At 47.2% G+C, this 25,500-nt stretch overlaps 1 protein-coding gene across 3 annotated transcripts in view; it reads left to right on the forward strand.

Annotated features, from left to right (window-relative positions):
• The first annotated feature begins 2,800 nt into the window (after nucleotides 1–2,800).
• The window catches only part of PEMT (phosphatidylethanolamine N-methyltransferase), a 113,695-nt gene continuing 90,995 nt past the window's right edge, over nucleotides 2,801–25,500 (forward strand). Inside the window, exons 1-2 of one of the 3 annotated variants that reach the window (XM_033167826.1) lie at nucleotides 2,801–2,925; nucleotides 8,622–8,729. In XM_033167826.1, coding sequence (XP_033023717.1) covers nucleotides 8,637–8,729 — 93 coding nt within the window. In that variant the 5' untranslated portion in view covers nucleotides 2,801–2,925; nucleotides 8,622–8,636. Of the gene's footprint in view, nucleotides 2,926–4,217; nucleotides 4,342–8,621; nucleotides 8,730–25,500 lie in introns of those variants that run through there. The other 2 variants (XM_033167824.1, XM_033167825.1) reach the window with 2 other exon arrangements.

Here is a 25,500-nt window from a genome sequence, read left to right on the forward strand (position 1 = left end):
GGCCAAAACATCTGGAGGGCCGCAGTTTGGGGGTGCCTGGGTTAAAGCTTACTGGGAAATGATATATAATGAATTAAAAAGATGTTCAAAATAACTTTTATTTTTTTTAAAAAACAGAAGCTTTTCTTTTGGGAATTACAGTATAGGGACAGTTATGTTTGCTACTACAGCAGCAAGAATGTTACGGTTAGAATCGTCCTACTCGCGTGTAGGACCCTGGCAGGGACAAGTGCCCGGCTGGCATGTTCTCTCCCTCCTGGTCGTTCGTTCGGGAGCTTCAAAAGCTTTCTCCAGCCCGAACATCACAGCAACTGATACCAAGAGGCATCGGTACACTTAGGAACTTGCAGAGTATTGGCGGTTCGCGTAACAGACTCAATAGCTCAGCATTTTGGCTAATCTATCTATTATTTACATCTAATACACTCAGAGCATTCTGACTTAGCTCCTTCCTCTTTCTCATCGGACACCAAAGAGAGAAAGAATAAAAGACAATAGTCCCACATCACGGAACATAGTAACACAAAACATCCTGTCTCCATCACTCCCCACACTGTGGAATGAAAACATACACCGTCGTGTACTACAATCCCATGACTGCAAACACGGAGCAAGAATCCTAACAGTTACTTGCCCAAAAGCGGGGGGAAAGCAGAAGTCCCAGCAAAGGAAGAATGGATACAAAAACTTATGGAATATGCAGAAATGGAAAAACTTGCCGGAAGAATAAGAAATAAAGATAACAAACTTTTTATTTAAAAAATGGAAATGGTTTATTGAATATTTACAGATAAATTGCAAACAGATAAAAACATTGGCAGGATTAGTGTAGTAGACTGCAGTTTTATAAGAGTGTATATTTACAGTAAATAATTAAAGGAGTAAATTAAATGAACTTGGACATGCAGAAGGTATGAAAAAGAAATTTAAGGAACTACAGAAAGAGGCCCCGGAAGGAAGTCAAATTTTGAAATCTTAAAAGGATTGTAAACTTAATGAAATGTATAAATTTGAAAAGTATAAATAATAAACCAAAAAACCAACAAAACAAATGATACCCACCAGAGAGCCACAGGTTACCCATCCAATTCCACCAAGGTTCTTATTTCCTCTGACTGGTAGATGGAACATCCATGTTGAGAAGCAGTCTACCTCTGAATAACAGAGCCCTGTGAAAAGGGCTGGATTTAGGTTTGATGAGGCCCTAAGCTACTGAAGGTAATGGGGCCCTTTATATGTCCAACTGTCCTTTGTTAACAACAAATTGTCGCTGTTTTTTGTGTTGAATATATGCTATATGGTAATTTATGAACCTAATAGGTATCTAAAGCTATTTGCGCATGTTGCCATGCAACCAGTCCATGCAGAATGTAGGCACCCTATATATAGAAATGAGCAAACCAGTGAAATTTCAGGGAGCAGGCTAGCAGGCAGGGCCCGTTACTTACATCTTAGGAGCCTACACAACACAAAACACTGTTGCTGTATGTAGGTTTTATTTTATTTGCTTTTTATCTTATATTTTGGAAATGTGCATCCAGGTTTTTTTTCCTTTAAATTTTTTGGATGGCCCCCAAGAGAGTGGAGCCCTAAGCTATATAGCTTGTTTAAAAGGTAAAGGTAAAGGTACCCCTGACCGTTAGGTCCAGTCGCGGACGACTCTGGGGTTGTGCCGCTCATCTCGCTTTACTGGCCTAGGGAACCAGCTTCCGGGTCGTGTGGCCAGCATGACTAAGCCGCTTCTCGAAACCAGAGCAGCACACGGAAATGCCGTTTACCTTCCCGCCGGAGCGGTACCTACAGTATTTTTCGCTCCATAGGGCGCACCGGACCATAGGGCGCACATCGTTTTTAGAGGAGGAAACAAGGGGAAAAAATATTTTTCTGGTTTTCCTCCTCTAAAACCCCTGTTTTTTTGAGGATCAGCTAAAGGTTTTGCAGCTTTTTTTGCAAAGGGAAAAGCCCTGGTTTTTTTGAGGATCAGCTAAAAGTTTTGCAGCTTTTTTTGCAAAGGGGGAAAAGCAAAGAGGAAAAGCCCCATTTTTATGGGGTTCAACTCACATTTCTGCAGCTTCTAAAGGAAAGGGAGCCTTTTCTACAGTTTCCAGACAGATAATCTAATCAGCCAGTCACATGTTGCTGGGGAAACAAACAACCTCCCTTTGCAGCACATTTAACAATGGAGGCCTGGGCAAGGGGGCGGGGCTGAAAGGGAGCCGGGGACTCTTATCTCTCTCCCGATCTCTTGCTGATCAGCTGCTGAGCGGGGTCCTTTCAACACCCTCTTTTCTCTTTGGCCCCTGGGCAATTCAGCTCCAGCGACCACCATTCGCTCCATAAGACGCACAGATATTTCCCCTTACTTTTCAGGAGGAAAAAAGTGCGTCTTATGGAGCGAAAAATAAGGTATTTATCTACTTGCACTTCGTGCTTCCGAACTGCTAGGTGGGCAGGAGCAGGGACCGAGCAACGGGAGCTCACCCCGTCGCGGGGATTCGAACCGCCGACCTTCTGATCGGCAAGCCCTAGGCTCTGTGGTTTAGACCCACAGCTTATACGTAAATCCGCCTCTGCCTGTGAGGTTAGCTAGGCTCCGAGGAGGAGACTAGGAGCATCATGGCTGAGTGGGGATTTGAACCGCTGCGCCCCATTTTTTCTGATGCTACTAAAAATGTTGCACCGGAGGGAATGGATCTGTCACCCTATCCTGGCTGCACTGCTAGCAGGTCAGCAACCTCAGCGTGCTCTGGAAGAGAAGAAAGGTCAACCAGATTTGCTGGTCGCCAGTCTCCAGCTACCAATCAGCCCACTTTGAACCTCTGCCTGTGTACAGTACAAAGTCCAGGCCTGCCAGGAACCAGCTTAAATGAATTAGCCGGTCTCTTTCGAGCTTCCACCATCCCAAGAACGAACAATCTTGCAAAGGTCAGTGTCAGAATTCTAATATCTGTTCCCTTTCTCTCTCTCTCTGTTTGAACTCCTTCCTATGTCCCATAAACTCCGGGCATTTACAGACCCCGTTTTTATTTTTCGAAGATTTACAAATCGCAAACACACAAATCCAACATGGATTTCCAATACAGTACTCATATATGTTTGACTTCCCTTCTCCCCTTTTGTGGTTTCTTTAAAAAAAAATATTTTTTTTTAAGGCTGCATTTTCCACATTAATCCATTTTAAAGTCATTCTTTAAATTCTCTTGATAATGTTTAACTGCTTGGTTTACGTTAACCCCCCTAATTAACTTATTTGCGTACAAGAATTTTTCAGATGTTCCACAAATTTTATTCCCCATCTTTAATAATTTCTTCTTTTTCTTGGTTTCTTATTACAACCTGTTAAACAGACCGTTTTCTGCTAAATCTCCATCTCACTTATGCCCTGATTTTTGTCCGTACTGTTTTGTTTTTTAATCTTTATTTGTAACTTTTTTGTGTGTTGACCGTGTTTAATTATGCTCGAAATGCTTGTAAAACCACTTGACAGGTGTTTCTGAAATGTGAAGCTGTATATAAATTTGCTTTTAAAAAAAAGTATGTGGTGAAAAGATAACCACTTCATCTTGTAAATCGGGACACAAACATGGGTACAGGTTCAGAGGAAGCATACAATACGAGATGCTGTTGCAAAAAAAAAAAAACACCCAGCTAATAAATGTAATAAATAATAATAATAAAAATCCTAATAATGTCTACTCAGAAGTAAGTCCCGTTGAACTCAATGGGGCTTACTCCCAGGCTAGTGGGTTTAGGACTGGAACCTCCCCAACCCCCCCTTTTTTTACGTACTCCCTTTTTTTAAAAAAAAACCCCAACATGTAACGTGTGCATGCCAAGACACGTGTTTACCACGCACCAAGGAGCGGGGCTTGTATTCTGTCAGGAATTGGTGGCGTCATGCGTGAAGCTGCCGAGACCCTCCCCCCTGTACACGTGCACGGAGGCTGACCCGAAGCGTCCGCGCGATTAAGCTGTTTCGATTCATTCCCAAAGAAACCCATTTTCTGCCCGAGGATCCCCGTCCCGCGCGGCTTGCTGGGTTTTGCAGTTCTCCTCGAACAGCTGCTGCCGGCGAAGCCTCGAGGGCGTGGGTGGAAGACAACTACATTTCCCAGCGTGCTTTGCGAGACACAGCGCGACGAGCTAACCAGGAAGCTCCCTCTTTTGCAAATGGCATTGCATCAGGGTGCTCAATGCAACCTCCCTCTCCAGCTCTAATCCTTCGGGAATTCCTGTGCGATTTTTATAAAGGTGCAATCAATTAAGCTGCAGTCCTGAATGCATCTCTCGCTGTGTTCTTTGGATTGCTGTGAAGGGCTGAATAATGTGGATTATAGCCAGGTATCTCTCAATATATGTATGCATATTTTTTTAAAAATGATTGTATTTTGATTTGCAAAAAGAGGCGTTTCCCAAAGGAGAGGCGGTTTAGGGGAGACAGGCCCCCCGGCCCTGAGGATGCAGCCAGCAGGGCTTCAGTAGAAAGCAGCAGCAGCACACGCTATTTCCTTTTGCTGGGCTGCCTTGGAAGAAGTTTTGCATCCAGTGGATTTTAATGTCTTTAAGAAAGGAAGAGACAGAAAGAAAACTAGAACTCTCCCAGGCAGAGATACCCAACAAGAGTCTGCCCTTAAAACTGAGTCAGAGCATTGGTCCATGTAGCTCACGGCTGCCTACACTGGCAGGCAGCAGCTCTCTACGGAGTTTCCGGATAGGGGACTGTCCCAGCCCTGCCTGGAGATGGCCGGGGTTGAAGTCTTTTTTGCAGGCAGAGGAGCAGGCGATATACTCCTGTCCTGCTAAGCAGCCACAATTTCAGCATTAGGTGAAAGCCATTTAAATGAATGGTGGGAATGCAGGCAGAGAGAGATGGATCGGGTCCCCCCTCTTTTTAAAGGAGAAGCCAGAGTCACCCCGGCGGAGCCGATTGGCATCGGGTTCGCAGCCGATGAAAGAAAGTGCAGATTTCACACGGTCATTAAAAACACTCTGGTGCCTCTTCGAGAGCCATGGTGAATGCTAGGGCCTGTAGTTTATTGAAGGGGCTGGGAACTGTAGTTTAGGGAACTGCAGTTTAGGGAAGTTTTTAATGTTTGATTTTTTAATGTTTTATTGCATTTTTAATATTCTGTTGGGAGCCGTCCAGAGAGGCTGGGGAAACCCAGCCGGATGGGCGGGGTATAAATAATAAATTATTTTATTATTATTATTATTAATTATTATTCTGTGAGGTCAGCTCCCTTTACAAATCACAGTTCCCTGGGATTCTTTGGGGGGAGACATGGTGAGACGCGGGTGGCGCTATGGTCTAAACCACAGAGCCTAGGGCTTGCTGATTGAAAGGTTGGCGGTTCGAATCCCCGCGACGGAGTGAGCTCCCGTTGTTGGGTCCCAGCTCCTGCCCACCTAGCAGTTCGAAAGCACGTCAAAGTGCAAGTAGATAAATAGGTACCACTCCGGCGGGAAGGTAAAAACGGCGTTTCCGTGCGCTGCTCTGGTTCGCCAGAAGCGGCTTAGTCATGCTGGCCACATGACCCAGAAACTGTACGCCGGCTCCCTCGGCCTATAGAGCGAGATGCGCACACAACCCCAGAGTCGTCCGCGACTGGACTTAACGGTCAGGGGTCCCTTTACCTTTACTTTTTATAGCTGTTAAAAGTACTATAGGAATTGTGCAAATGTGGGTAGAATCGAAATGTACGGTACTGAATTTGCAACTGTAAGTTGCATTGATTGCCACCAGGTTTTTGGATGCCTTATAAAAAATGGAGGAAAGGCTATCGGGGACCTTGGCTTGATTAAGTAGAACTTCAATGTTCAGAGGCAGCTGTAGATCACAAAATATTAGCTGATAAAGAGGATTGCAATGCAGAGAGGATTGTTGGTTTCCTGGAGGTAGCTGATGGACCTCTGTTGTGTTGGAAACAAATACGGTAGGTTTCTTGTGGGTCTTTTTGCATGCAGAGCAGGCGATATACTCCTGTCTTGCTGAGCGGCCACAATTTCACCATTTCCCAGTCTGCCTTGGGTGCTGCATCTTGTTGCAACATCCTGTAACTTTCCCTCTCCTCCTGCGCCCTTTGTGTTACGTCCATCAGTTATCTTTTCAGGGAACTTTACGCTCCGCCCCCAAGCCTTTCTGAGGCTATCTTGACCTGGGAAAACATGTATTTCAAAGTGGGGGCAAACCCACGTGGGTTAGGCTCACCTTCTGCTGCCTGGTGCCAGAGTTCTCATGTGGAGAAAGCAGCACCCCGTAAGTTTAACAAAGTCGTGCTTAGCTGCTTAGCTGTAGACTTTGCTGGCTTAAGAGCTGTGGGTGCTTCTTGCTTTCACCCTGATTTGCTTTCAGGGAGATGAATCTGGCAACCTTACAGGATTTTTTCACAGTGCAATCCTGTGTAAATTTATTTGGAAACTAAATCTTGTTATTTTCAGTGACGGTAATTGCCTAGACCAGGCATGGCCAAACTTGGCCCTCCAGATGTTTTGGAACTACAAATCCCATCATCCCTGACCACTGGTCCTGTTAGCTAGGGATGATGGGAGTTGTAGTCCCAAAACATCTGGTTTGGCCGTGCCTGGTCTAGACGAACCTGTTCTCCTCCAGATGTTGTTCTGCTCCATAGAATCATAGAATTGTAGAATTGTAGAGTTGGGAGGGGCCCCCAAATGTCATCTAGTCCAACCCCCTGCAATGCAGGAATCTCAGCTAAAACATCCATGGCAGATGGCCATCCAAGCTCTACTTAAAAAGAGTCCACCACCTCCCGAGGGAGTCCGTCCCACTGTCAGACAGCTCTTCCTGTCAGAAAGTTCTTCGTGATGTTTTGTCGGCATCTCCTTTCTTGTAACCTGAAGCCGTGGGTTCGAGTCCTGCCCACACCATCCCTTGCTCAGGCTGATAGGAGCTGGCATCCAGTGACATCCGGAGGACCACAAATTGCCCCAGAAAGTGTGTTGTTTAGGTCTGCAGTCTTAGGGTGGTTCCATATGACCTTTGAATTGAGATTTCACACTGATTTGTTTACAAGGAAATTAATGGCATTACAGCAAAGGAAGTGTTACTCACACTTTCCAGTTCATTTTCACATAACCTAATGCAAAAATTCTGATCTTTTGGAGATCTGTTGCCCCAGACCTCCCAATCAATCATAAGTCTGCATGTGATTGAATCCCACCTGAGAAAAGCGAAGGAAGTTCCTTTTTGTTCTCTGAAGTTTCTCTTAAGGATGGCACCTTTGGTGATATATAAAAATATGAATGAAATAACAGCCAGCTTTCGGTTTGTGTTTGGTAAAGGAGGTTTAGGCTTCTGTGCTGGAATCTTCTGCCGTTGTTTCTCCCCACCTCTGTCTCTCCAGAACTGAAAGATGACGAATTGCTATTTCTTCTAAGAATTAATGGAGGTCGTTCTGCTGGGGTCCGGGGGTCCTTCTATGGGTTTCTCTCTGGGAACAAAGGCCTTGGGAGATAAAAAAAAATTGCAAGCATTTGGCAATGAACTTTGGAGCAAAAATAATCTGGAGTCTTACGGCACTCACAGGGAGCATGGGGTGGTTTTTTTTTAAGCTACACTGAGGACAAAGAACTGAAGAAAGAATGAATACCTATTGCCAACTTTTTTTAAGCTAACGCTTTTCTTGGAGGAAGAAAGCAGACAGAGAAAAGCTCCCCCCCCACCAGCAACACCATAGCGCTAGAACTTGTTGGAAGGTTCAGGACAAAGGAATGGATTTCTACAAACAGTGCATAGTTAAACTATGGAACTCACTGCCACATGAAGCAGTGTTGGCCTGGATGAAAATAAGGTTAGACAAAATAAGGTTAGTTTATGATGCTCGGCTCTGCTTCCACGGTTGGAGGCAGGTTAGCTTCTGAAGATAAGTCGCTGGAGAGCATGGAGGTCTTGCATTCAAATCCTTCTGGTTGGCCACTGTGAGAACAGGATGCTGGACTAGATGGGCCATTGGCCTGATCCAGCAGACTCTCCTTATGATCTTAATGGGTGCCAAGAGTGGCTCCTTGGAGAGCCTCTGACCGTCAGAGTTGGTTAGTCCTGTGCCAAACGGCACAATGGTCTGCCCTGGCGAATGGCAGTTAGCTTCATAAGTTTGCATGCACTCTGGACTTCACGAAGGCTGGTTTCAAAAAACTTAAGGACCCACAGGGTGAGTGAGATTCCATGGTCAGAAAGACTCAATGAGAAGGGAATCCAAGAAGGATGGGAGTTTCTTAAAGGTGAAATATTGAATACAGAGTTAGGTCTGACTCAATATAAGGCCGCTGCTTATGTTCCTTATCAACAATAATTGATGTTTGGTAAACCATGGTTAGCATTCCAGACATTCAGACCAACCATGGTTTGTGCCCCTCCCCTACCTCCACCCCCCGTTTCCTGAGAACCCTAAGATGTTGCCCAAACAGCGGTTCCCAATGGTAGATCAGTGTTCCAAACCATGGTTTTGCTGGTACGCCTGGAATGCAAATTATACTTCAGCGTCTCAAGTATGATTAGCACAAACCACGCGGTTCGTGTTTCATCTGAAGCAACCCTGGGTGGAAGCTCTTGCTGGGTGCTACATGTGGTTGCCCCAACTAACTTCCACTGTCCTTTGCAGGTTGATCTCTCGGCCATGTCTCTACTCCTTGATTACGTGGATGTGACTGACCCCAGCTTTGGGATAGCTGTCCTCTGCATCGCCTTTAACCCGCTTTTCTGGAATCTGGTATGTTTTGTCTATTTTGCCAATTCACCAACTGGGAGTTGTATTTTTAGGTTTTCTGCCTATCAGAGGCAGTCACCATGGTTTGGCCTAGTTCTCCACCAGCGCTTCCTCGCTTAGTGAACTTTTTCAATGAGTGATGGGTTTTCTTTATATCCACTTCCAGTTCTTGAATGCCCTTGACTCTTTGAACTCCTCCTTTGCTTTCTCCCGTTATGATTTTTTTTATTATTATTACTGTTCTGAGGAGACACAGAGGCTGCCATCAATTGCTTTTACTCTGCCATGATTGCACGGCGTGAGGATTGAAAAGCCAATCAGTTGGAAAGTGGTGAGCTCAGGATAGTGCTGGCAAGCCACAATTGATGAACTCTGCAGAGGCAAACAGGAGTGCACAAGAAAATGTTTGTCTAAGACCTGCAAATCTTGAGACTGCCTCTTTCCCATGCAAGACAACCTCTCTTGACTGGGTCTTTGCCATATACTCTGGCCACAATCCTCCGTCTAGCTCAGAGGCAGACACCCACCCCTCACAGGACCAGCAGACTCTTCCTCTGTTTGGATGGCAGCCCTGTAGTCATCCATCACTGTCTCCATGCTGTAGGAGCCGGTGGTTACAAACCAGGTCTGTTTAAAGGAACAGACAGTTGCTGATATGGGGTGGGGCTAAGAGGACCAGGCCATCCAGCCTTCAGCAGATCTCAGAAGCATAGCTGTCAACTTTTCCCTTTTCTTGCGAGGAATCCTATTCGGAATAAGGGAATTTCCCTTAAAAAAGGGGAAAGGTTGACAGCTATGCTCAGAAGAGTTCAGCATGCAGCTGAGGCAACAGATCTCCCAGAGGGAGTTGTAGCAAGCTCTCTCTGCTGGGAGCTCTCCAGGGTGCTGACAAGATGCATTTTTGCTCCACTGTGCATGCTGCCACGGACTGCCTGACTTCCCATGACTCTGCTTTCTGCGCTGCCCTATCGGTGAGTGTCATGGTGCCGACACAGCTCTCCTGGAAGTAGGTGGGACACCCTCTCTCCATTTGCCTTTGTGTGTATGTGTGTGTGTGTGTGTGAAGTCCATTCAGCAGCAGTGAAGGTGTAGAGTCTTCATTGCAGCTGCCCCTAGGCTCTACAATGACCAGGTGGTGGACGCCAGCAGTAACTCCGCCTTTTCACGCTACAAGACCCAGCCTATTTTGGGCTTCTCTTGGTAGCCAATCTGAGAGAAGGACGGTCCTGGGTTGGTTTATTCGTTTTTCACTAGGTGCTAGATTTTTCCTTTGTTGCCTAGTTTTTGTTGTCTAGCAACCAAGAGAGCTACAGCCCTTTCCCCAAACTAAATAGGAAGGTGGTAAGCTGCCTTATCTACTGATCTATGCGGCTCAGTGTTGCCTGTACTGACTTTCAGCAGTTCACTAGGGCTCCCAGCCCTACCTGGAAATGCCAGGGGGTGAACCTTCTTCGGGGAAAAGCTCATGCACTACCACTGAGCTTGGGCTCTTCCCACCAGCCTTCTGGAAACTTCTGTTTCTGCCAGTCCCAAAATTCGATGGATGTTTCACCCGGGCAGGAGCCTCCGCAGCTACTCCTGAAGTTTCACTTTGTGTGAGTGCTGGCGGCCGCTCGAAGCTACAGGGGCAGCCAGAAGCTGGAGGCAGGAAGGGGCATTGAAGTTCCAATTTAGCAGCAGCAAGATGACTAAGAGGAAATGAGCTTCACTAATTTTCTGCAGCCCCTCTAGTCTCATTGGCGGGGCATTAAGAGGTACGAGCAAACAACTGGCGCCTGAGCAGGATATGCCACCCACCATGCCGAGATATTAGATGAATTTCCTGCAGCGGCTGTCTGAAAAAAAGAGAAGGCATTGACCACAGAGTTATCGGAACGAAGGGAGGGAGGGAGGAATGGAAAGTGGGTAAACAGTTGCAGTCAGATGACTTCTGGGAGAGGGCAATGTCCTTTTTACCTTTGGTCAATCTTTATTGAGTTAAAAATGAATACATCCATACAGTATTTGCCATTACAAGCTTACAACATAAGAAAGAAAGAAAGAAAAGAAAAACGCGAAATAAGGACAGGTGTATAAAAATCAAAGAAGAGGAAAAAACAGGAAGATCATTTTGGGAAGGGTGTTCATCTTCACCACCGAGATTCTACCCCATATCGAGAGATGTAATTTATTCCAGGTTTCTATTTTTTTTCTTAATCTCCTTCCATGTTTTGACATAATTATCCTCATATAGTGTCAGGGAACAGGCAGTGCCCAGTGGGGCGTTGCAGGGGCTGTCAGGGGACAGAGAGCCCAAGCACCGCGAGGACAGCAGGGGAATCTCCAGCGGGAGCGACAGGCAGGAAGGTAGCCCAGCGGAGAGGGGGCTGGGGGATGCTCCAGAGACCCAACACCCACTCGGCGGGCACAGACAAGAGGGAGCAGCGACAGTTCCGTCGCCCCAGTTACGTAGGGGCGTCAAACGTAAGGAGGGTAGGAGGAGAGTGGGGGTGCCCAAGTTCCTATGTTGGGGGCGCTCCCGAAAAGCGCCACTTCCGGGATCTGAAAGTGACTTAGCTGGTCATTGAGCTCTGCACTGTACATATCTGCACAATAAAACCTATAAATATACAGGACCTGAGTCGAGCCTCTTTACTCACGAGGAACCACAGCAGAACCCTTACATACAGGTTGATACTTGTTGTTGAAATACAGACCCCTAGATATTTTACTTTCTTCTTTATCTCTAAGCCCGTCATTTCTTGAAGTTCTTTGTTCTCTTCTGCGCTTAGATTTTTAGTTGGCATTTTAGTTTTTGGGCAGTTTACTTTTAGGCCTGCCATTTCCCCCCATATGTTTTAATTTATTCCAACGCCACAGGAATACTTTGCTCCGGATCTTGTGTTGTTGTTATTATTAAGTCACCCGCGAATGGCCTGACTTTATAGGATTTCCCCCCTCCCCCCCCCCCCCGGTTACAACTCCTCTGTCATGGGTGCTTTATGGTCCTTGACCACTGGCTACGCTGGCAGGCAGGGTGACAGGAGCGGACCAGCAGCAGGTGACATGAAGTAAGTGGAGTTCCCTCTTTATTAGAAAGAAGAAGAAGAAGAAGAAGAAGGGAAGGAAGGAAGGAAGGAAGGAAGGAAGGAAGGAACAGGATCTGCGCAGGAGTGTGTTATAAAAATTCTGTAACTGGGTCCGTCTCCAGAAGGGAGTCCATAGCCCCAGGAAGAGCGCTATAATTTAAGAGCTCCTTCCCGACAACGCAGCACAAAGACAAATACTGAGTCTCCCAAAGCAAAGCCTTGTTTATTAGAAACTGCTGCAGCAGGGTGTTTTGCAAGCAAAAGACCTAGAACAATGGAGCGCAAGCTCCTATATAGACTTTTGAAATTGCCGCCCTCCAGCTCAAGACCATCCCTCCATACATCATACATACATCACAGATACATCAGAACTATATCACAAATATAGGAGGGTCTGGTAGCAGTGATCTGAGCACCCTGGACCCTGCCCCCATGTCTCCTCTTGCCCTCCACCAAAAACCCATCAAGTGAAACAAAAGAGATATTTACATTTCCCTGTTTCCCAGCCAAGTTAATCACACCCTTTTCTCTGGCACTCAGGTATCAGGATGCCAGGGATTATCACCCAGGCAGAGGGCTGCTGAGTAGCTGGAGGGGCAACCTCCCCCCCCCTTTGTTCCTGAGACAAAGAAATGTTTGGTCAGTTGAGAGTCAAAATGGTGTGAGGCCTGTCTGCCTCAGACATATGGCCTTGTCTGCTTGGCATACTTATGAACATTTATTATATATATAAAAGACCCTGATTTCTTACAACAAGTGTCAGGCCTAATGAGCATAGCCACTCTTTTTTTGGGTAGGTTTTGCCTCTATGAAGCAGTTTCTGAGACTGAAGGTCCCCACCTTCCCACAGATGCCTAAGTCCCCCCTTCTCCAGGGCTTTTCACCAGCAATTGGAGACTGCGCCTGTGTGAAGAAGAAGAAGAAGAGTTTGGATTTGATATCCCGCTTTTCACTACCCGAAGGAGTCTCAAAGCGGCTAACATTCTCCTTTCCCTTCCTCCCCCACAACAAACACTCTGTGAGGTGAGTGGGGCTGAGAGACTTCAGAGAAGTGTGACTAGCCCAAGGTCACCCAGCAGCTGCATGTGGAGGAGTGGAGACGCGAACCCGGTTCCCCAGATTACAAGTCTACCACTCTTAACCACTACACCACACTGGCTCTCATGTCACTGCCTGTTTCAGCCCTCTCCTGGTTCTAGGAGACGAGGGTGGGGAGGGGACGGGGCGACACCCAGGCCTCTTCACCAGCCAGGTTCATTTCCGCCTCTGATTCTGGACTGCTCTCTGCCACAGACTCTCCCTGCTCACAAAGCCCTGTTCCCTCTTGAGCTTCCCACACTTCTTCCTCCCGATCTTCTCCCTCTTCCCATCCATCATTGCCCCACCACTACGCCCTGGGCTCTGGGCCTTCTTCCCTTGGTGGTTCCCCGGCTGGTTCCTCTCGCCACTCTTCTGTGTCCAACCAGTCCAGGACACAGGGTCCGATGGGAGCTGGGAGTCCAGCCACGTCTAGAGGGCCTTAGGTCCCTTCTCCCTGAGTGAGGAGGATATTGGTTGGGTAGGAGGGTTTGGAGAAGACATCTGTCTGGAGTTCTGGTGAGCGAGTGCCCACTGAAGAGCGCTGGATCTTGCCACTGGACCATCCTGTTCTCACAACCAGATGCTTGTGGGGAACCCATAAGCAGGATTTGAACACAAGAGCAACTCTCCCCTCCTGGTACTCAGAAGAATTCCTGCCTCTAAGCATGGAGGCAGAGCACAGCTGTCATGGCTAGTAGCCATCTAAGTTGGTGGCCAGCACTGCTTCCTTGGAAGAAATGGTTGTAGACAAAGATGGCCCACTCTGGAGACTGGATGATGTTCCAGAGTGCATGAAGTGTCTTCATAACTTAACCCAGCGGCGTTGTTCCTTTCCTGACCTGACGGGGGAAAACCCCCCCCCCCCCATTTCATCCTTGCAGTTTTGGAAAGAAGAATTGAATACGGAATATGGAAAGATGTCACACGGAACATTTACCCATGCCTTCTTCCCCTCCAGTTCCATCTGGGCAAGGTGCATGTGGCTAGGAACGGGAACAGGAAAAGGAGGCTCACATTCTAGGAAGCCAGTGTGGTGTAGTGGTTAGAGTGTGTTGGACTAAGACCTGGGAGACTAGGGTTCGAATCCCCACTTGGCCACACACACACACAAAAACCTCACTGGGTGGCTAGTCACTGCCTCTCAGCCTAACCTATCTCTCAGGTTACAAAGAAATTTCAGAAATAGACTGGAAAGAGAAGTGGTTGAATTACAACTAATCACCAAACTTAAAACCACGGAGAAACCTGGTCTGAACAAAGACATTGGATTCTTATCTCATTATAAGCTATCTTTAGCCATCTCACCCCTTGCCTTCCCCTGCAAGACTAATTGCAGCCGTTAAGAGTCGTCACCTGTCTCAGGTTACAGGTAGGTAGCCGTGTTGGTCTGCCATAGTCAAAACAAAATAAAAAATATTTTCCCCCCTTCCAGTAGCACCTTAGTTGGTCTCTAAGGTGCTACTGGAAGGGGGAAAATTTATTTATTTATTTATTGTTCCATCCCTCAGGGTTGTTGTGCGGATTACATGAGGAGGGAGAGAACACAGCACCTTGTGCCCCTTGGAGAAAAAATGCCATGAAAATGCAATTGAAAGAAATTCACTCACTCACTCACTTCCTGATCAGAAATAGTCAGCTGTTAACAGTTGCCTGCAGGGAGTAAGGCCATTTTGGAAACTGTTCTTCAGAGCCATTTTGATGCTGATGTCTAACTATCGCTGCTCACCTTTTTCGGGGAGCTATTGTCCCCACACCAAACAGCGAGTTAAAAGGGAGGATTGATCATCTCATTCCTTCTGGCCTTTCGATTTCAGGGATTTCAGAAATAGAGGTGATCTTTCTCATACCCCCTTTTCTGAATAATGACATTTACAGAGGAGCCGGGGTGGGGTGGGAGCTCTTGAATCTGCATGGGAGAGAGAGACGCTGGCGGTTGAGATTTTCTCTCCCGGGCTGAAAGACATTGATCATCGACGCTTTGTCAACCCCTTGGCTGTAAAGCAAGCAAGGTTCTAAGTAGGCTAACACATAACTCCGACACCTGGGGATGCTGGACAAAAGCTTTGTCGGCTGCTAAATATAGTTTTCCAATGACTCGGCATGTCTGAGTTATACACAAAGGCGCGACAAACTGGGTCATTCAACTGGAGATATTTGATGCATCAGGGGATAGGATTCTGCCCCAGTCGCAGACATCAAAATTGTGAGTGGGGTGAGGCTATACAGTCTTATTTTGCGGGGGGCAGCAGTGCTGGCCATCTTCCCCCCCTTCTTAAGCTCCCCTTGGCAGTTGTCATTTTGCGGCGGATGTGAACTGCAGCAGAGGAGAAACCGCTGCTGCATCTGGGAAATAAAAGGCAGAATGGAAAAACCATGCCTTACATCATTGGTGACAGCAGTGAGAAAGATGAATGGCATACTTAGGATTACTAGGAAAATAGATAATCCTTTTTTGGGGTGGAGGGGGTCTTCCAGGAGGCATCTGGTTGCTCCTCTTGAGAAGCAGGATGCTGGACTAGGTGGACCCTTGGGTAAGATAAAAAGGTAAAGGACCCCTGGACGGTTAAGTCTAGGCGCTCATCTCGCTTTCAGGCCTAGGGAGCTGGCGTTTGTCCACAGACAGCTTTCCGGGTCATGTGGCCAGCATGACTAAACCACTTCTGGCACAACGGGACAACGTGATGGAAACCAGAGCACATGGAAACGCCATTTACCTTCCCGCCGCAGTGGTACCTATTTATCTACTTGCACTGCCGTGCTTTTGAACTGCTAGGTAGGCTGGAGCTGGGACAGAGCTCACCCCGTTGCGGGGATTTGAACCGGCGACCTTCTGATTGGCTAGCCCAGGAGGGTCAGTGGTTTAGACCACAGCGCCACCTGCATCCCTTGGGTACCTGTCTCTTGGTCACTCTTTCTTGTTTACTCGCCATGTCATTCTTGTCATTTGGCAGCAGGGGGCACTGGAGGAGCAACATACAACACACGTACAGCATGTTGCCTGTTGTTATTCCCCTCCCACCTGCTTGGATGCCCCTTCTAATGACATTTTACGACCAAGTACTTGAGGTTTGCAGAGAGAGAGAGAAAGAGAGAGAGAGAGAGAATAGAAACATACTTATCTCTTACCTCTCTCGGTTTCCTTTTATTATTTACCTTTGATGAAATAAATGACTGGGCGCCTCTTGGAGTGTATAGTGTGCTTTGTGTTATTTTGTGTGTGAAAGTGGAAAGCAGGAATCGGCACTTTAGATAATGGCTTTGTCTGTTGGGACCAGATTCCTGGAACACATTAGGAACTTCAGTTCCTGCTGGGTGTTTGCAAATGGCTTTGGACAGGTTCCTGACAACCTTTCTCGCGTTCTCGTTAAAAGCCCCGAGCCATTACCTGAGGGCGTGGGTGCATGCCAGGTCAGGTGGCAGAGCGGTGCTGAGATGACTCCTGGGACAGCCTTATTCCTTGCACACCCCGTAGATCCCTGCAATCTGTGGGAGAGTATCTCCTGGAAATTCCAAAGAACTCAGAAGCTTGTTTTGTAGTACAGTAATACCTTGGTTCTCAAACGCCTTGTTTCTCAAAATCTGAAAACCCGGAAGAAGAAGAAGAAGAGTTTGGATTTGATATCCCGCTTTTCACTACCCGAAGTAGTCTCAAAGCGGCTAACATTCTCCTTTCCCTTCCTCCCCCACAACAAACACTCTGTGAGGTGAGTGGGGCTGAGAGACTTCAAAGAAGTGTGACTAGCCCAAGGTCACCCAGCAGCTGCATGTGGAGGAGTGCAGACACGAACCCGGTTCCCCAGATTACGAGTCTGCCGCTCTTAACCACTACACCAAACTGGCTCTAAGTGTTCCGGTTTTTGAACAATTTTTTTGAAGCCAAGTGTTTGATGTGATTGTCAGCTATTGTTTCTGGGGCGCCTGCACCAATCGGAAGCTGCACCTTGGTTTTCGAACATTTTGGAAGTCTGGTGCTTTTATTTGGCGTTTTTGTTTTTGAGGCTTTTTCGGTTAATTTGTTTTTGTGACTGTTACTTTTAATAGTCCATAATTAATACTGTACTCCTTTTCATAGATTTTCCCTGCAATGTTTCATATATTGCTCCTTACAAAACTTCTTGCAATCCTACCAGCGTAGTCAGTTGTTTACAGTTGTTTATCAAATAATTCATGTATTTACTCCAGTCTTTCAAAAATTTCTGGTCCTGCTGGTTTCGAATTCTCCCTGTCATCTTATCCAATTCTGCACAGTCCATTAATTTCGTCTGCCCCTCTTCTTTCGTCGGTAATTCTTCTTGCTTCCATTTCTGTGCCAATAATATTCTTGCCGCCGTTGTCGTGTATAAAACCTGAAACTGTTCTTAACCTGAGGTACCACTTTAGCTAATGGGGCTTCCCGCTGCTGCTGCACCACCGGCACGCTATTTCTGTTCTCATCCTGATGCAAAGTTCTTAACCCGAGGTACTATTTCTGGGTTAGCGGAGTCTGTAACCTGAAGCGTCTGTAAGCCGAGGTACCACTGTAGTCTCAAATGACTCAGACCTTTGCATATTCTCGTTGTGCTGAGCGGGCATGTGCCTCAATATTTGTATATGAAATACAATCAATATAACTATGCTGCGTGCAAAATCAACATCGCCATCATTTGAGAGATCTTTTTAAGCAAATCGCCACATACCCCCCCTCCCCCCAAAAAATGTGTGTGTTGATATTTAGCATCCCTTGAATGTTTAAATCGGTGCTATTTCTCTAGGTGCAGGAACTCGGCACAAACACCTCCTTTGTTCTCTTATAATGGCAATGGCGCCTACTGGAGAGGGGCCGGAACTGAGTTCCAGTGAGCAGTGGCGTAGCGTGGGTTGTCAGCACCCGGGGCAAGGCAAGTAATTTGCGCCCTGCCGCCGCTGCCAGCTTCTTCTTGCTGCTGCCTGGTCTGGTCTGGTGTGGTTCTCTCCCGCGCTCAGCGCTGCACTGGGCGGCCGCTGCACTGTCCCTCCCCCAGATAGTCCCTCGCTCTCTCTCCGCACTGCACCGCACGCCTGGCACCCCCCCCCCCCAGCGGCGACCCGGCGGCTCAGATCGGATTCGCACAGCCAGCACTGCAGTGAGAGAGAGTGAGTGAGCCAGGCAGGGGCAGAGAGCTGCGAGTGCGAGCGCATGCCCCCGGGCCCCCAGATGTTGCGCCCGGTGCGGCCGGCCCCCCCTTCACCCCCCACGCTACGCCACTGCCAGTGAGTTCCAGCTGGGGGGGGGAAAGCCCTGTTTTAAATACTTACTTTGGTTTGCTTAAATTGCAGATTAAGGTGGGAATGAATGGGTAGAAACAGGCGGAGGTGGCATGTATTGGGAACAGGTAGATTTCAGTCTATCAGTGAACTAATTGACTGATTGGAAATAAGTAGATTTCTCCAGCCCAGTTTCTCCCTCTCCTCTCCGTTCCATCTCCTTTCTTTGGCCCACAGGTGGCAAGGTAAAACAGGGTTTCTTTTTTGCTGACGTGGTTCTATATGCAATTAATGCAGGGTAAGTGGCGCTGGGACCACATGATTAGCGCTGTGCTATAAATCATGACAATGCTTGGCTTCCCCGGCGATGAGAATTAATTTAAAATCGGACGTCAAACACTTTGATCTTCTCAAATTGGAAACGTCACATTTCAGGAGCGTTAAAGGAGTGCCCTCCGTTACGGTGTTGTTGTTGTTGTGCTGTTGTTGTTGTTGTTGTTGCTGCTGCTCCTAATTGGGTGCAGCTGTGGGACACCGTGGCAGGAGCACAAAGGCTGCTAATGGGGGAACATTAGGTACCCTATGTGCGGGACTCGTTCCCCGGTGTGCTCGGCATTCCAGATGATGTCGGCAGTCTGCCGTGGGGGCTAATCATTATGTTGCTGCCTCCGGCTGGTCATTTTAATGGCCTATAATGTCTTATTTTCGTCCTGTATTCAGGATTTCATTAGGGGGCCCTTAATCAACGCCTACCGTACTGGCTTCAGAGAGGTGAGCAGGGAAAGAAAACAACCTCAGCATGGTTTTGATTTGCACCTGGTGGGCATTAACAGCGGGGGTGATCTAGATTTAGTACCTGGATCGACTGTGTGGCTAATGAGAGGAGCAGAGCTAGAATCCAAGCGATGCAATTATGGAGGGCGGAACCATCTCGGCTTGGGAGGGGTGTGGGGGTGTTGGGTACTGTGAGAGATCCTATTCCCTCCCCTTTCAGTACTTCCCCAACAGTGACTCTCCCTAAGTTTCACTGACAACTAGGATGAATCCTTGAGTGTTCATATGGGAGTTGTCTCTGAGGTACCTCAGGGCCCTACGTTTGAAAACCTCTTTCCACCTATGGGATCTCCCTACCAGGGTTCCCAACTACTGCAGTTTGCCTTCCCTTTAGGCAAACAAGTGGCAGACTTGGCTTCACTGTCCAGCCCTCTGTATGACAGGAGAATAAGCAAACGGTTCCCTCTTCCGCAGGAAAGCTTTGCTCTCTCCTCTTAGTCACACCTCTTAAGGTACTGATACACTGCCACAGTCAGCGAACGTTTAAGCACATTTAACTTTATTAGGTAACTTGAAAACATGGATGTCTCGGGTTATTACTGGTACAAATCTTCTTCTCATGTAATTCAGCTTAGTTATAATATTTCCTGCATCCCTTTAGCAATGGTAATGATCTTTCCTCCCATTCCCCAAAGCCTAACCTCTCATTTTCTCTCTCTCTAAACCTCCACCCCCAACTGCCAAACCCCCAACTGCCTTTCAAGGTTGTTCCTCCTCCTTTCAAAATGCCAACTAGCTCCGCCTCCCAGGGAACACCTACCTAACATGGGAGTGATAGGTGAACCCATGATGAACCTGAATCATCAGCAGGCATTATTCCGCCACAGGTACCACCGCCACACTATGGATGGGGAAGAAATTTGGTTTGCACCCAACTCGCCACGGCTAAGGTAGCATGCTAACAGCTGTCCTGTGACATTCATGCTTCTCTTGAGTTTTGGGAAGGAGCTCTCCAAAGAGCAGATGTGTACAAAAATGCATATGGCAGAGGGTGCATAGCAAGGCATGCACATACCTGGATTTCAGGAGCCAAAATGCTGCTTCTGTGCAGCCTGCAGCAGGAGCAGTGATTGTTTTAGAGAACTGTTGCAGCTTGCCTTCACTTCCCCCACCCCAGTGCCCTGCTCACAGTTGTGAAGAGTACAGGTGAAACTCCAAAAATTAGAATATCATGGAAAAGTCCATTTATGTAAGCAATTGTTTTCATTAGCTACTGGAGTTTAATATATGAGATAGACTCATGACACGCAAAGCGAGATATGTCAAGCCTTTGCTTGTTATAATTGTGATGATTATGGTGTACAGTTGATGAAAACCCCAAAGTTGAGATTCCCACAGTCCAAGAGACGAAAGGGCATCAAAAGAGGAAGGTGGCTGCATAACTGGAACTTTTGTTAGGTCTGGAAGGGTCATGCCCACCTACCTGGTCACATGCAAAGGAAGGATGCTCCAGACCAGGTGTAACAGGGAGTTCCCTTGCATGTCCACTCTAGGCAAACAGGAAATGTTGTATTTGACTGCTTATGTTACATCCCACAGGCAAGAGAGTTCTAAAGCCTAATTTTTCAAGTGATGGACTGTCTGTGATTGATTCTCAGTTAAATATCTGGCTAGTTCAGATGACCACTTTGAGCTAGGTTGAGAACTTTGAGAACTTAAAGAAGAAAAGTCGCTTGATCCGGGGACACTGCAAATATATATAGGCCGGTTTCTATTTATTTTTCTTAATGCTGACATGGCCCATTCTTAGCATTGGAATACAGGTGAAACTCGAAAAATTAGAATATCATGGAAAGGTTAATTTCTTTCAGTAATTCAACTTAAAAGGTGAAACTAATATATGTGATAGACTCATGACATGCAAAGCGAGATATGCCAAGCCTTCACTTGTTATAATTGTAATGATTATGGCGTACAGCTGATGAGAACCCCAAATTAACAATTTCAACTTTGGGGTTTTCATCAGCTGCGCGCCATAATCATCACAATTATAACAAGCAAAGGCTTGACATATCTCACTTTGCATGTCATGAGTCTATCTCATATATGAAACTCCAGTAGCTAATGAAAACAATTGCTTACCTAAATGGACTTTTCCACAATATTCTAATTTTTCGAGTTACGCCTGTAGTGTCTAATTTATGTATATATATGAGTTTCTAACCCTGAGAAAGGGGAAAGTGGAGGGGGAAGCACACTGCCAGATTCGGTGCCATTGAGTTATTGCTCATTGGGTTACGCTTCCAGCCGGACGCATCCTGTCTCCCTTCCTCCCAAACTCTCAGAGGCCTCCTGATCAATGCAAAACTCTCTGCTGTAGCTTCTCGGCTCCATTGGGAAGGCGTTCCATGTGAGTTGTGTTCTTGCTGAATATTATTTAATTACTTCCTGCGTTCGATGGTTCTGCATGTGTGCATGTGACAGTTCCCGGGTTCTGCCTTGCCTTATGCGAGGGCCGGTCGCTGTTTGACGGGAGACAGAAGCGAAATCTTCAGAAAGCGTTCCTGAAATAATCACACTGACAAGGGCCTTCCGTCTGCAGCTCATTGATTGATGAAGCCCCTTGAGCTCCTGTCTCACGTGCTTTTAGCATGGAACAGGTAAGAGAGACTTCACCTGACGCAATAGCTCCCTAAGACGCGGAAATGAGGAATGGATCCTCTGTCTGAAATTCAGCAATTAGCCAGCAACTCTCCAAGATTGGACTCCTTCACATGGAACGAGCTGCTCAGTCTAGTTAAAGCGCTCTCCTGGAACCTATTAGACACAAACGTGCAGCTCCCACAGTCTTTGAAAAAGTCAATTTATACGATTGTGGGAGGTGTGGCAGGGAGACTGAATTGGTGGGGGCAAGCTGCGATTCCATGGGCGTGCACAGGGGGGGGGGGAAACCTGGCGGTGGTCTTGGGTACAAATTCAGTCTCCGCTGTCTTTTTACTAAGGGCAAGTTTCTGTCCCTTATGAAGGTATGCTTGAAAGCGCGTGGGCAATGACAGAAGCCGGAACAGCAGCCAAACAAAGGTTTGCAAGAGGTGCCGTTCTTTGCCCCCACCCAAAGGTGAGCAAAGCTGGAATAAAGAAATAGGTGACTCTCAGTAGGGAGGCAAGGCAGGGACCTGGTGAGGTGCGGCCTGACCCAAAACTACAAATATGAGGCGAGGCGGCGATGCCTCACTCACCCCTATATGTGGTGAGCCGAAATTCCTCTGAAAGGCGTTTCTTCCTGAGAGACTTCCTGAAATTTCTCTCTCTTTTTTCCCTCACAGCCCCCAGAAAGGGAAGAGTTTTCTCTGCCATGTTTTGTGTGTGGGAGACAGAGAGGGACAGTGATGGTTTTCCCTCCAAGCAATCGGAGACTGTGTTGGCGCGCGGCCGATCTCTTCTCTTCTCTTTTCATTTCTCTGAGAGTTCTGGCAAACCAGGGGGAAGAAGAGCAGCAGGAAGTGGGGGGGGGACTCCCTGGCTTCTTCAGAAACCTGCCTCTTCTCTGTCTCCTGGGCCCCCTCCTCTCCTGCCTCTGAGTCTGCACTGCTCTCTGCCACAGACTCTTCCTGCTCACTAAGCCCTGTTGCCTCTTCCAGCTTCCAACACCTCCTCCTCCCAGTCTTCTCCCTCTGACCACTTATTGTCGTCTGTCTCACCACCCCTCCCTGGGTTCTGAGCCTTCTTCCATTGGGGGTTTCCCAGCCGGTGCCTCCCATCACTCCTCTGTCCAGCCAGTCCATGGCGATGGCCGAGCAAGATGCCCCAAAGGGAAGCCCATAAGCAGGACCTGTGCGCAACAGCAACTAGTATTCAGAAGCATTTGCTGCCCTGGCAGCAGTGGAGGAAAAGTGTTGTGGTTAGTGGCCAGTGACAGCCATCACTGTATAATCCTCTTTTGGAAGCCGTCTAAGTTGGTGGCCATCGCTGACTCCTGCAGCAGCGAGTTCCACAGTTTAATTATGCGCTCCACAAAGAAGCAGCTTTCTTTTATCTGACCCGATGCTTTTCGCAGAAAGAAAGGAAGGAGAAAAAGCAGGTTTTGAACCCAAGTTTCCTCATCTCTTCCTTGCACCCGTGGTCCTTGTAGGCACTGGCAGCCTGACAGTTGCTAGATGCCCGTCCGTATTTAACCAGTGAGCTTATTATTTTATAATCGTAGCTGTCAGTGACCATAATGATCGCTCCCCACATCAAATGGGGGGTGACGTTTGCATGGTCACACGCAGCCCCTTGAGCTCCTGGGTGACACCTGGTAGTTCGGACTGGCTTTGCCTCCCCCCAGGAGGGATACCTGATACCTGGGGTCTCCACCTACCCCAGATAGGTGCCCAATCTTGCCTGGAGGAGGCATTGCCATGGGACTGGACAGGTAAGGGGAGGGACTACCTAGCCCACACAATAGAAGGTGTAGCTTACCAGGAAGTGGCAGTCGGGGCTCCAGAGCTTCTCCCACCCTCCACTCCCTCAATTACTGCTTAATTTTGCAGGTTAACCTCTTTTTCCACAGGTACGCGGGCGCTGCTATGTCAAGGCCGCTGTTGAAGGGCTGGAAACGGATTTCCCTGCATTGGCAGGTTTTGCCTTTCCCGTAGCAATTCGCCACAACTTTGGCGGTTTCAGTTCTTGGGCGGAATCCTTTTGTCATCTTCCTAAATGGGGTGGGGGGTGGCGTGGGGCAGTGACTCCACGCCCCCAGTGCGGCAGCGATACCAGGGTTCCCGTTAAAGGGGTATTGGGGGGAGGCATTGACCATACGCCGAGAGGTTGTCATTGCTCTCCCCCACCAGTGGCGGCAAACGGGGGGGGGGGGCTATCTGCTTGAACATATGTTCTCCAGAGCTAGCCCAATCCCCGCACATTCTGGATAACCCTGAAGTTTCCCAGATCCCCGGCTGGGGGCCGGGAAGGATAAACGCCCAATGCCTGAGCCAAGGTCTCCCTACATCTGAATCTTAATAAAATTGTGGCCAATTTTAATCCCATAGCACGTTGTCTTGTGTCATTATTCCGCTCGGGGGTCGCCTGGGGGTTGGGGGACTCCGCCTGACCGCGCGAAGAGCCCAGAGGTCATTTTGGGCCACTTCTCTCCCTTGTTGGCAGCTTGGCTGTTTTGTTCACATCGAAAGGAGCTTTGTTTTCACTTTTGAAAATTCAATAATACGAGGCTTTGGCTTATCAGTCTATGAATGAATATGGCCTAAAAAGTTGTACCGGGGGAAATCAATTAGACTGGATTGACTTCACTGTCCTCAGCCTGATGTGGATCTGACCTAGGGAAACGAGGCATTCAGAAAGTAAACAGATATAGGTTTCATGAGGTCTAGGATGTTGTTTTGCCTTTGCACCTGTCCCTGAGATTATTTCTCAATGAGCCCACTCTTTAAATCCACACATGATGCAATAGCTTGATAAGGTTTTAATCTCTCTAATAGTCTTCAATGTGATTTGCTAAAAGGCCCGTCTCATTACCTAGCTTTGATTATTTTTTAAAAGCCTCCCCCCGTTTTTTGGCACATGCTCCCATGCAGCAGAAACTGGTAGTAAATGTTCCCCAGCGGATTAGAAAGATTCAGGTTCTCCCCCCCCCCTTGAAGCAAAAGGGTGTTTGGGCCAGTGGTCCTGCCCCTCAGTTTGTTGGGGACATGATTCAGCTGATTCCTGTGGCTTCTGAGATTTCGCTGGGTGTCGCACACGCTCTTTCAGACATAATTCCATACTCATAAGGACTAGAAACTTCCTTACAAAAAATGGAGGGAGTGAGAACTTCTTAGGACTGTGGCCCAGTGGCATAGCAAGAGTTGCCAGTGCCCGGGGCAAGTTAAGTATTGTGCCCCCTAACCCGTGGTTCCTGTTAGGGCCAGGTGACAGCAGAGATGTGGGAGGAAGGGTCTCCTCAGCAGGGAGACGAAAACTGGAGAGCGGACAGTGACAGCAGCCGTTTATTTTATTTTATTATTATTTATTTCACAATTTTTTTTTTTAATTTTTTTTTATATTGTTGTCAGTTTGTTAAGTTACTGTTCCTTTCGTTTCTGGTTACAAAAAACAAAATTGCACTAATTTAAATGATGTTAGCCATACATATCCTTTCATCAATCCATATATACATAACACCCAAAAGGGAGAAAGAACACAAAAACCAAAGAAAAATAAAGAGAGAAACAAATCAAACACCCTCATCCCCCTCCCTCCCCCAAATACAACCTAAAAAAAAAAAGAACAAGCATATTAGACCTGAAAAAAAACACCATGTCAACCACAAAACTCAACCCTCTCGACTTCCTGTCAGTCCCAAACGTAAAATTCTCTCTTACTCATGAGTGTGTACCAACATATCTCCTTATCTTTCTAAAACACTTTACTTCACTACCATCTCGACCAGTGCCCCCATTTCCCTTCAATCTCTTATTTTCTTTCACCAAGGCTATTGAAAAGCTGGCATAGCCATCCTTCCCTTAGTGTACTTTTCAACATATATTTTATATCTCATCCAATTATCTAAAAATTTTTGCTTTGATCCCCCTCTTAAACTGTTAGTTATCTGGGCCCAGATAACTATTTCACAATTTTTTTGACACCACTTG

This window comes from Lacerta agilis, chromosome 13, assembly GCF_009819535.1.
Source record: "Lacerta agilis isolate rLacAgi1 chromosome 13, rLacAgi1.pri, whole genome shotgun sequence".
NCBI lineage: Eukaryota > Metazoa > Chordata > Lepidosauria > Squamata > Lacertidae > Lacerta > Lacerta agilis.